The 12,507-nt window shown below is 40.4% G+C and overlaps 1 protein-coding gene across 6 annotated transcripts in view; it reads left to right on the top strand.

Moving 5' to 3' along the window:
* LOC137371345 (LIM and senescent cell antigen-like-containing domain protein 1) overlaps positions 1 to 12,507 on the top strand; it is a 195,035-nt gene that overhangs the window by 163,811 nt on the left and 18,717 nt on the right. For all 6 annotated transcript variants that reach the window (XM_068033796.1, XM_068033799.1, XM_068033798.1 and 3 more), the window contains exons 5-6: positions 3,033 to 3,182; positions 7,131 to 7,281. In XM_068033796.1, coding sequence (XP_067889897.1) covers positions 3,033 to 3,182; positions 7,131 to 7,281 — 301 coding nt within the window. The remainder of the gene's footprint in view (positions 1 to 3,032; positions 3,183 to 7,130; positions 7,282 to 12,507) is intronic.

Here is a 12,507-nt window from a genome sequence, read left to right as displayed (position 1 = left end):
CCATGTAGTACATTCGGTGTCTTCCCATAAGCAAATAACATCACCGTCAAAAGTCACAAACAGAAGCTTCCTTTTCCTAACTGTAGACTATATCCTTTAGCAATTTGAGAGTGTGTACTTTACAATATGTTTCCTTTTCTTTTTTTCTGTAGTACCAAACAAAGCTTTGGAATAAACTAGTGTTTCTGTTAACTAAAATAAATATTAATTACAAATAGTGTATTTTCTTCAAGATGAACATTTGGAATTTATTTTTAATAAAGACTGTAACTAAAACAAGATTCAAATTTCTGACAAATCAAGTCCTGGTTATGAATCCCTCGAGATTTCTTCTGGCTTTGTGAATTGTGAGAAAAGAAAAAGGGGAAAAAGTCCTGAAAATATTAAAATTAAATACAGAAAGCATAAACTAAACTTGAGGTAAAATGTTTCTCAAAGGTAAAATTTGGGAGCAAAACAGACGAGACTAAAAAGATTATTTCTCAATCCTGGAATAAGCGCGTGTATTTGGTAGATGTAACTTAAGTAAACTATTCTGAGCTCATTAAGATTTATGTCCTAACCTGCACCTTGGCTATCAGGCATGACTGAAGTAAGAACATAGCATAAGAACATAAGAAATAGGAGCAGGAGTAGGCCATTCGACCCCTCAAGCCTGCTCTGCCATTCAATAGGATCATAGCTGATCTGATTGACAAGTTAAAGCCACAATCAAAAATCTGTCTAACTCTACCTTGAATATATACAATGACTCTGCCTCCACTGCTCGCTGGGGAGGAGAATTCCAAACATGAGCAACCCTCTGAAAGAAGAAATTCCTCCTCATCTCTGTCTGAAATAGGATACCTCTTAATTTGAAACTGTGCCCCATAGTTCTAGATTCCCCCACGAGGAGAAACATCCCCTCAGCATCTATCCTGTCAAGCCATTTCTGAATCTTTTATGTTTTTATAAGATCACCTTTCAATCTTCTAAACTCCAATAAGTACAGGCCCAACCTGCTCAATCTTTCCTCATAAGACAAACCCCTCATCCCGGGAATCAGCCAAGTGAACCTTCGCTGAACTGCTACCAATGCAAGTATGTCCATTCTTAAATAAGGTGACCAAAACTGTACACAGTAATCTAGGTGCAGTCTCACCAATGCCCTGTTCAGTTGTAGCTAGACTTCTCTACTTTTATACTCCATCCCCCTTGCAATAAAGGCCAACATTCCATTTGCCTTCCTAATTACTTGCTGTACCTGCATGCTGACTTTTTGTGATTCATGTACAAGGACACCCAGGTCACTCTGTACCACAGCATTCTGCCGTGTCTCTCCATGTAAATAATATTCTGCTTTTCTATTGTTCTCGCCAAAGTGGTCAACTTCATATTTTCCCACATACTCCATCTGTCAAATGTTTGCCCATTCATTTAACCTATCTACATCCCTTTGCAGACTCTTTGTGTCCTCCTCACAACTTGCTTTCCTACCTATCTTTGTATCATCAGCAAATTTGGCTACAATACACTCGGTTCTTTCATCCAAGTCATTAATATAGATCGTAAATAGTTTGAGACCCCAGCACTGATTCCTGTGGCACCCCACCAGTTACAGTTTGCTCTCTGTTTACTTTTAGTTAGCCAGTCCTCTATCCATGCTAATATATCATCCCCAACAATGTAGTAACCTTTTATGTAGCCCCTTATCAAATGTGTTAAATTATGGGGTTAATGTTATGAGGCTTTGCTCCAAACATATGAACCTTTCAGTTGGTGCACAGATCAGAGAATTGGGCCTGGAAGTCGGCACACCTGATTCATGTCTCTATAAAGTCGGATCACCACAAGTTGGCCTCAGTGATCTCTGCATCTGATCATTTGATTCACATGGTTTCCCATCAGCAAGATTCTGTATCGCATCAAGAAAGCCTCACAAAATTTACCCTTTAATATTCCTTTGAATTAACAAAGTTTTCTTTTGTTAAAATATTTAATTAAAGTGATCCAATTCCTATAAAGCTATTCCTAATAAATGCACATGCCTGTGCTAATGTGGTTCAGCTGTAGATTATAATTCTGTGTTTGTTTGACATTTCTCATATCTGGGGCAGGATTTTCAAAGGGCTGTGGTGTTGGGACCCGGTGCAGGCACCATTTGAAAATCGTGGTTCCCAAAGTCATTTCAGGATCCCGATGCCTCTGGGACAGTTTTGAATTTTCAAAGTGCAGGCAGGGTTGGAGTGGCGTGGGGGGGTAGGGAATGGGGAACCCGCACGCCACCAATTAATGGCCCATTAAGCTCCTTTTGGAGCTTGTTAAGGGGCCGGCGCATCAGAAAGGCAATTTTTAAATCAGACTTTGGCGATCCCAACCAGTCTAGTGCGCAGCTGTTGGGGTCACTGTGGAGCAAAAGCAAGTTTGTTTTCATGTGTGGTGAGATTAAATTTACGGGGCCAACTAGTGCCAGGTCGAGTGTTGTACCTCCACTTGGCGTCCATGGCCACTTTCTGCCGTTGTTACTGACCTGGACCTTTCATGAGCTGCCTGCTCTCCTCGGCAAGGCAGCGGCAGTCCCCAACATGGCTGCTGCCTGCCTTTGCCACTGGTGCCAGGCAGGCAGCTCCCACCTCCTGGAGGCATTCGGCATCTCTTATTGGGTGCCAAACTCACTTCCTGCCCAATTTAGGTTATTTTTGCTTGCAAATTATTTCCTCTTTCCTAAAGCTGTGGACTTGTTGCTGCAGTAAATATCAGACGAGCTATTCACTTGCAATGGAAGTATCTCGGACACTAGGTAATGGTCAGGAGCAACTAACCCAGTACAGACTGGGGAATTGAACTGGGTTCTTGTTGATCTGTATGAATACTAAATCACTGAAGCATTAGGGGATCACAGTATAAATGTTTTTAAGACTTAAATTCTTCCTGCTCCAAACCAGACGTTACAGTCTCATATTCCATTACATTTTAAAAGTGTGCATTTGCTTTTGAAGAATGAGTGTAAATGTTTTGTTCCATGAGTAATTCCGTTAACTTTTTACTTCCAGGCATCTCTGCCGTCCTTGCCATAACCGTGAAAAGGCCAGAGGTCTGGGGAAATATATCTGCCAGAAATGTCATGCCATCATTGATGAACAACCACTTATATTCAAGAATGATCCCTACCACCCTGATCATTTCAACTGTGCAAACTGTGGGTAAGGAATGTTTTCATTACTAATTTACATTTATTCTGTGCATGTGCATAAGAGTCCATGGGTAAACCATGGGTACATGTCTTTTGGAGAAATTATCATTCATGATGTAAATGCTAGTATAAGTGCTAGAAGGTAGGATGTACAGTTATTTTAGTAAATATGCTGTTCATATTTACTAATTCAGCAATAAATATTTGTCTCCCTCTCCCTCCATCTCAGCCTGTCTCTATCTTTCTTCTTCATCTTTTTCATTGTTCTTATTTTTCCTTAAATTTTGTTCTCTTCTTTCTCCCCTTTCTTCCTGCCTAAGTATATGTGTGTTTCTCTCTTTCTCTTTTCTTCTCTATCTTCACTACCCCCCCAACCTCCCACTACCCCATTGATTCACTACAGTTCTGGTATCTTGTCTAAATAGCCATTCTTAAGTAAACCTACTTAGTGAGCATTGACAGGCTGTTCCATTATGGAGTGAGCATCACAGCTGGTGAGTTTTGCTCATATATTGTCTAAATGTGTCCCTAGATAATCAGGAAATTGAGACTAATATGTCCCTGCCTTGCCTGGGCTGCTGGGTCTAATTGTGGCATTCTTGCTGCTAAGCCAGCTGATTCTATATAGCTAATCATACATCTCAAACTTTCCAGAACTGTAAGTTCATCGAATGTAGCTGATATAGTTATCTGAATGTGTTCCATATGCTGTATTAATGCAGCAGGGGTCAATGATGGCTAGACAAAACAGGATTACTGAATTACTGCATTATTATGATTTTCATTAAAAGCTACGTATGAGTCAGTTTTGTACTTTAGGAACCATAAACTTGCTTGCCAATATTCAGTGTTCACTTGAGCAGAATGGCATTTGTATGATATATCAGGAGCACCTAGTGCCCTCACAACTGTACACCAGCAGGGGTGGGGAACAGTTTCTTTCACTGCACAGTTACAATATTTTTCTTCTAATCTAAAGGTCAAAATCTATATAACCCATGTTTTATCTTAGTGAAGAAATGTGGCTTTTTATGCAGTAATCAGATGGCTTTCAATTTCAGGACCCAATTACCAGATTTGTGGTTACAAAATGTTTTCATATAGTTTAGGAGAAGCCAAAAGGAAGAAAATTTACTCAGTATTTCCCTTGCTGTTTCTTCACTGCTAGCTAAATTTATTGCCATGTACTTGCACTAAAGTGACAATAATGGCTCTTTTACACATCTCCATACAGCTTGCATTTCAACACAACTTTCATTTAAAAGCACAGATAAAAGATCTGCAATCAATCTGCATTGGTTTTGTGTCCAGAGGTTATATTTAACAAAAAACAGAGTTTATCCTAAAAGTATATCTTAATTAAATGGAATGGTTTGCATTTGAACCTTAAGAATCATTATAATGCACCTGGATAGTTAGTGTAATATGGAAATACTAAAATACTGTTGTAACAGAATAGAGCAAAGCTTAAATCTGAATACTGAAAGACCCAGTCTTGTTTCAAAAAATATATTTTCAAATATATATTGGGTCCTTTAAGACTGTTCATTGTGTTTGAGAGAATATTTGGAGGTCACTTTGCAACAGGACATAGAGTTCATTCCATGCCTTCTTGGTTAACCATTGTGTCCTTAAGCAGACATCATCTGAAATATCAATGGAGCAGCATGGTCTGTAGACTCTGTTGAAAGGTTACTTCCTAGATGGTCGTCATGTCCTTTGGTAAAGCTTTATCCTGTGCGCCTCTGTTATTTCCTTCTCCTGATCCTGTCTGCCTCCTAAGAAAAAATATGGCAATGGCCACAGCTAAGCCCCCGGTAAGCAGGGTGGAAAGCAAAGGTTTTCCCTGCCTGAAATTATTGAATGGCTGTTTACAGAATACTTTCTTAGCTGTGCTGCTAAGAAAAGATATTTTTATAATTGCTTCAGTTAAACCTGATGTTTAAGACTTAATTTATAGGCATTCAGAGCCTGTGAACAGAATTACTTTGTGGTTTGACAAGTCTTAAATTGTTACAACAGTATAGTCTTAAATTGAGCATAACTCTGGTGTAAATGGCAGCATTTCTAAGACAGCATCTCTTGCCCTCCTTATCCTCTTATTTGCATACATGCAGCACTTTGGGAGGGGGGGTGGGAGAGTGTGCACATCTTCTGGCAGCACAAACTTCCACTGGAATTTCATGTGCATTTTAAAATGACACAATCCCTGGCAAAACTGGTTTATGCTCAAAAGTCCCAAGCCTCTGTGCCATAACAACATCTCTTTTGCACCCAAAAAAATTGGAATTTCAAGCCCAGTATCTGTTTCTTTAAATATTCCAAAAATTTACCTGGAGATGAAGCCATATAATACATTGAATAGCAGGACACAAGAATGTTGTTTCAAGTAGTTTTACAGTAAACTACAAGACTGTAATCTGGCCATTTTCCGAAATGTTAATGTGCTCCTGAAGGATTAATTTCCACAAACGTTCCAAAATTTTTCCATGCTCTATCCTCGTTTTCTTTCATTCTGTTTATTGTGTGTTATATGGACATTGAGATTTAGTGGCTATTCTGGATATGTTCCAAGGGTGGTGGTGCAATCACCTGGGGTTTGTATTAATATTTTTGAGATCACTTTTAATTTGGGGAAATTAAATGTGTGGCAGTAAGAATTTCAAAAGGTTGCAGACCACCGAAGATTTAAAGGTCAAAGATCTCTCCATGAGTGCTTACAGAGACAGAGTTCAAGAGGTGAGAGCCATAAAACAGCAGGTGCGCTCGTTTAGTTGGAAGTTGGACACAGTAAGTTGGCTTTTGGAAAAGCAGCTGGGCTCGGGAGCAAAAAGGCCATTGGGAACCAGGGGTGTTTCTGTTTTGAGTAAGGCCCGTGCTCAAGCTGGGAAGTCCAGATTTGTGAATTGTTGAGAGAACTGGAGGGTTGCCTGGCCAAAGCTAGAGTGAGAATTTCCAGGAGATCTCATACCTTGGAAGACAACTGAGAAATTAAGGAAAATTGAAATGAATTCCTAAGAGCTGTGATACACTTTGGATTGGTCCCAGGAGAAGTGAACAAACCGCCAAGATCCTGTAACATATAGGGGGACTCTTGGGGTGAAAGTAACAGTCAAACAGGAATGTTCAGTTGCGATTTAGAGTTTAAAGTATACATGTTTCTGTTCTGTTAAGATTTTAATTTTGAAGGATATGTGTTTCCAAATTGTAGTTAGTAGTGTTTAGTTTTGTTCAACTCTTGTACAGTAAAGTTGTTTTGTTTAAAATGTGAAATCTTGTGGCATAATCCTTTCAGTAATAACTGGGAATTTGACTTTCTCTTTTTCAAAGTTAACGGTCCCTAACGGGATCGTAACAGTGGTTAGGAAGATGAGGTAAATTCTGTTCGATTAATAAGTAACAAAATTGTCCAGTTTTCAACAAATTTCAATACAGAACATGTTGAGAAGCTGCCTAGAAAAGTTTAAGAATTGTCACACTTACTAAAATATTTTGTACACTTTTAAGTTACCAAGTTTTATAATGTAAAAATCAATTAAGTCTGCAAGCAGACAACAAATAACTATTGATCCATTTTAAAGTAATAATTATGAATGCAGATTTTCTTCTAACAAAAGAAGCAGCTCCAGTCTTTTAAGTGCAGATGTAATGGCTATACTTCACCGGCTTGAAAAAGATCCCCTATCTCCACATTACCAAATGAGTTTGCACAAAATGCACACAGATGGACTTGTAGCTCCAAGTCCCAAAACCTTTACTTGTATTTTATATTTCACCTACTGATATGCTGAACAGAAATATTGAGCACGTTCTTGTTTTGAAAGTTAATGAAGAGACCTGAAATATCAGGAGGAAGTGTAACTAATCCTTTCTTCAAAACAAATCTTCTCAGTTGTGTCAAAGGATATAAGCACAAATGGTTATTTTGTATTTTTTTTTGATATTTCATTCTAACCAGGAAAGAGTTGACTGCTGAAGCTCGTGAGCTGAAAGGAGAATTGTATTGCCTGCCTTGCCATGATAAAATGGGTGTTCCTATTTGTGGTGCTTGCCGACGGCCAATTGAAGGACGTGTAGTCAATGCGATGGGAAAGCAGTGGCATGTGGAGGTAAAGTAATTAATATCTAGTCACATTTATTGCTTTGTTCCACAAAGTACAGTGGTAAGTGCAAATTTAAGGATTTTGTGTGTGTGCTTTAAAATAAATTTGCTACTGAAAAATTGCAGTACTTCTTTCCAAGTATTCTAGCTTGTCACATTATCTGAATAGGTATGATGAAGAAAACCTTGAGTTTTTTTTTTTGTTTTTATATAGTATAGAATACAGTCATTTTCAGCTCTGGCAGCTGGATTTAAATCCAACCCAGAGGGGAAAGAATTAAGGTCACCCTCTCTGCCGCTGATGAATGAGCTGACTTTGGGCTGCTTCTCGCCATTGCCAATAAATACAAACTCTTAATACAAACATGCCCATGGCAAGAGTTGGGCCAAGACAGTCTGATATTGAAAAATCAGTTTCATCAGTGTGTGTTCTTCTAACCTAAATGTCACCCCTGGATTGCTGCTGAAATTAGGTACAAAGTGGTGGGAAATACCCCTTTAGCAAAAGGAGAACCAAAGCTGTGACTACCTAACCAACACTTACACATTTTTTGTGTCCGACTGCTGGGTGTCCAACAAATGTGGAAACCTGTCGCTATATTTAAGTGTCTCCAAGTTACAGAAAAAAATCTACAGACACCATTAGGGTTTTGGATCACTCAATGTGGAATGCACATAATTTCACTGTTGGGGCATGTCCACTGACCTAAGTCCAGGCTTCATGCCCAAGTTTGATATAGAATTTGACCAACCACATCTGCAAAGCTTACCAGAGCATATAACTAATGAACATCCTACTGTGCTGTTCATCAAGGACCACTGCACTCACTGGGGTTTAGCAGAAAGAGCCTTCTGGAGTTGAATGGGAAGAATCCAACCCCAGGTCTACCATGCCAGGTTCCATGAGGCAAGCTGGCTAGTCAAATATCAACAGGTGTCTGCTACACAGCCTGGACTTGGTTCCAGACTCAATGCCTAGAGAAGGCCTTTCAAGCCCAAAGAGTGACCTGCCTAGCCATTTCGCTTATTACCCCCAAAACCAGAGGAGGACAATAACTAGTTGGCTGTTTGATAACTGACAAGCATAGGCTTGAGCACAGCAGGTCAGCAGTGCAACAAATCATAACATAAGAAATAGGATCAGGAGTAGGACATTCAGCCCCTCAAGCCTGCTCTGCCATTCAATAAGATCATGGCTGATCTGATTGTTGCCTGAGCTCCACTTTCCTGCCTGCCCCCGAAAGCCCTCGACTCCCTTATAGATCAAAAATCTAACTCAGCCTTGAATATATTGAATGACCCAGCCTCCACTGCTGTCTGGTGAAGAGAAGTCCAAAGATTAACCACCCTCTTGAGAAAATAAATTTCTCCTCATCTCTGTCTTTTAAAAGGGAATACCCTTATTTTGACAATTTCCTCCCAGTTCTAGATTCCCCGAAGAGGGGAAACATCCTCTCAGCATCTGCCCTCTCAAGCCCCTCATAATCTTATATGTTTCAATAAGGTCATCCCTCATTCTTCTAAACTCCAACGAGGACAGGCCCAGCCTGCTCAATCTTTCCTCATAAGACAATGCTTTCATCCCAGGTATCAGCCTAGTGAACCTTCTCTGAACTGTTTCCAATGCAAGTATATTCCTGCTTGAGTAAGGAGGGCAAAACTGTACACAGTACTCTAGGTGCAGTCTCACCAACTGTACAGTTGTAGCAAAACTTCCCTACTTTTATACTCCATCCCCCTTGCAATAAATGCCAACATTCCATTTGCCTTCCTAATTACTTGCCTTATCTGCATGTTAACTTTTTGTGATTTCATGTACAAGGACACCCAGGTCCCTTAATACCGCAGTATTCTGCAGTATCTCGCTCCTTGTAAATAACATACTGCTTTTCTATCTTTCCTGCCATAAAATTAGCAAGTATATTGACACCATATTCCTGACAACAACATGAACACAAACTGCCCTATCCATTGGTTGCCCTCTCTGCGTTCTAGTCATGGTAGGTGCCAAGCACTGGATATGTGAGCATGTGTTCTTATACCTGGCCTCTAGGTGAGACCTTCCATGAGCTTTCATTCCAAGTCTGAACTTGGTCATCAGCTGTACACCTGACATCTGACCCATTTCAGGCAGCTTGCATTGTGCCAGCCACCTTGGTATTCTAGAAGTCCAGGCACTAGACTTTTTAAAAATTTGTTCTTGGGTTGTGGGTGATAGGAACAAGGCCGCATTAATTGTCTTGCTCTTGTTGCATTTGGAATCGGATGTCAGAGAGTCAGAGTTATACAACACAGCAACAGGCCCTTCGGCCCACCATGTTTGCGCCGGCCATCAAGCCTATCTATTCTAATCCCATTTTCCAGCTCTTGGTCTATAGCCTTGTATGCTATGGCGTTTCAAGTGCTCATCTAAATACTTAAATGTTGTGAGGGTTCCTGCCTCTAGCACCCCCTCAGGCAGTGTGTTCCAGATTCCAACCAACCTCTGGGTGAAATTTATTTTCCTCAAATCCCCTCTAAACCTCCTGCCCCTTACCATAAATCTGTGCCCCCTGCTTATTGACACCTCCGCTAGGAGAATATGTTTCTTCCTATCTACCCTATCTATGCCCCTTATAATTTTGTATACCTCAATAGGTCCCCCCTCAGCCTTCTCTGCTCTAAGGAAAACAACCCTAGCCTATCCAGTCTCTCTTCATAGCTGAAATGCTCCAGCCCAGGCAACATCCTGGTGAATCTCCTCTGCACCCTCTCCAGCACAGCCACATCCTTCCTATATTGTGGCGACCAGAACTGTACACAGTACTCCAGCTGTGGCCTAACTAGCGTTTTATACAGCTCCGTCATAACCTCCCTGCTCTTGTATTCTATGCCTCGGCTAATAAAGGCAAGTATCCCATATGCCTTCCTAACCACCTTATCTACCTGTGCTGCTGCCTTCAGTGATCTATGGACAAGTACACCAACGTCCCTCTGTACTTCCTAGGGTCCTACCATCCATTTTATATTCCCTTGCCTTGTTAGTCCTCCCAAAATGCATCACGTCACACTTATCAGGATTAAATTCCATTTGCCACTGCTCTGCCCATTTTACCAGCCCATCTATATCATCCTGTAATCTAAGGCTTTCCTCCTCACTATTCACAACCCCACTAATTTTCATGTCATCTGCGAACTTACTGATCATACCTCCTATATTCACATCTAAATCATTAATGTACACACTACAAACAATGAGGGTCCCAGCACTGATCCCTGCGGTACACCACTGGTTACAGGCTTCCATTCGCAAAAACTACCCTCAACCATCACCCTCTGCTTCCTGCTACTAAGCCAATTTTGGATTCAATTTGCCAAATTGCCCTGGATCCCATGGGCTCTTACCTTCTTAACCAATCTCCCATGCGGGACCTTATCAAAAGTCTCACTGAAGTCCATGTAGACTACATCAACTGCTTTACACGCATCTACACACCTAGTCACCTCCTCGAAAAATTTAATCAAATTTGTTAGACGTGCTCTCCCCCTGACACAGCCATGCTGACTATCCTTGATTAATCTCCAAGTGGAGATTAATCCTGTCGCTCAGAATTTTTTTCCAATAGTTTCCCTACCACTGATGTTAGACTCACCGGCCTGTAATTACCTGGTTTATCCCTGCTACCCTTCTTGAATAGTAGTACCACGTTTGCTGCCCTCCAGTCCCCTAGCACTTCTCCTGTGGCCACAGAGGATTTGAAAAATTGTGTCAGAGCCCTTGCAGTCTCCTTCCTTGCCTCACATAGCAGCCTGGGATACATCTCATCTGGGCCTGGGGATTTATCCACTTTTAAGCCAGCTAAAACCGCTAATATCTCCTCCCTTTCCATGCTAATTTGTTCATAAATTATATAACAATCCCCCTCCCTGATCTCTGCACCTACAACGTCCTTCTCCATCGTGAACACAGATGAAAAGTAATCATTTAAAATCATTGTCGTCTAGACCAGGTTGCAATGGCAAGTTCTGTTCCCAGTTGGGCTTTTACCACCTGGCAGTTTTCATGGTCATTTTTCTGATGTTTGCCGACCAGCTATATGGCATACTTAATTTAAATTTTACAACTTGCCATTGGTGGGAATTGAACTTTTAATCTCTGAGCTATTAGCCCGGTGTCATAACCTCTACTTATACCATACCAACTTATTCATCACAAACTGCTTGGTTCCAATATCTTTAGTTTAAAGATGTGCACCCTGTGCTGACTAGGTACCCAAAAAGTCAGTGTTGTCCTGGAGACCTCTATTTTTGCAATCACTTCCCCACCATCTTCTGTCATAAATTTACCTCATGGCATGGTCCTGGATTTTGCATATGCACCTCAATACGTATATACAGGCTACTCATTTGATCAGATGCCAGTTCAGTACAATGCTCGCTCAAACTCTTGAGGTTTGTCTGGTAACACCAAACTTATCCCTCATTAGTACTGCCCCAGTGGAATTCTTTTTAACTATTGATTGATGACGCACTTTAGCCAACAGAAAAGCTATTTAGGATCATTTTTTATATAATTGCAGTCCTTTGTGGTTGAACAGAACCCATTGTTCCCATTTTATATCCTCCTGACCTCTCAACATGCTGCATTATAATCTAGTTTTGCAGCAACTCTTGACAGCTCAAAATAGGCTTAAAATATCTTACAGGCCCTTTGTTTTCACAGAATAGTTTTCCTTCCTTTTTCAGTTACCTTAATAGGGTGCTGCTTAGACAGTAGTTGACATGTCCAGTGATTTCCTTGCCTCTGCAGCTGAAGTCATAACAAACTATTAGCCTGATTTGAAAAGCACTTTCAAGTGTGGTCATAATTGCATGTAAATGTTTGGTCTGGGTATAAATCTATTTTAAGTTATTCCTCTCCTTTCTTGGCAGTAAGCTATTTTGAGAAAAGTAAGTTCAATTTTTGCAAAATATTTATTGTCTCTTTCTGTTTAAGTTTTTTTCAAGCCTATAATTAATTAATACAGTCCTTATTTATACAGAAGAAAATTGTAATATCTGTCAAGCTAATTCTTGTGAAAGTAGTGTTTGATTATACTTTTGTCTCCCAGGGAGTCCAGGACCAGGGGTCGCAGTCTAATTATAAGGGGTAAGCCATTTAGGACTGGGATGAGGAGAGATTTCTTCACCTGGAGAGTGATGAACCTGTGGAATTCTCTACCACGGAAAGCAGTTGAGGCCAAATCATTAAATA

This window comes from Heterodontus francisci, chromosome 6, assembly GCF_036365525.1.
Source record: "Heterodontus francisci isolate sHetFra1 chromosome 6, sHetFra1.hap1, whole genome shotgun sequence".
NCBI classification, from domain to species: domain Eukaryota; kingdom Metazoa; phylum Chordata; class Chondrichthyes; order Heterodontiformes; family Heterodontidae; genus Heterodontus; species Heterodontus francisci.
The sequence above is the reverse complement of the archived record's forward strand: the minus strand, read 5'-3'. Positions and strand labels throughout refer to the sequence as shown.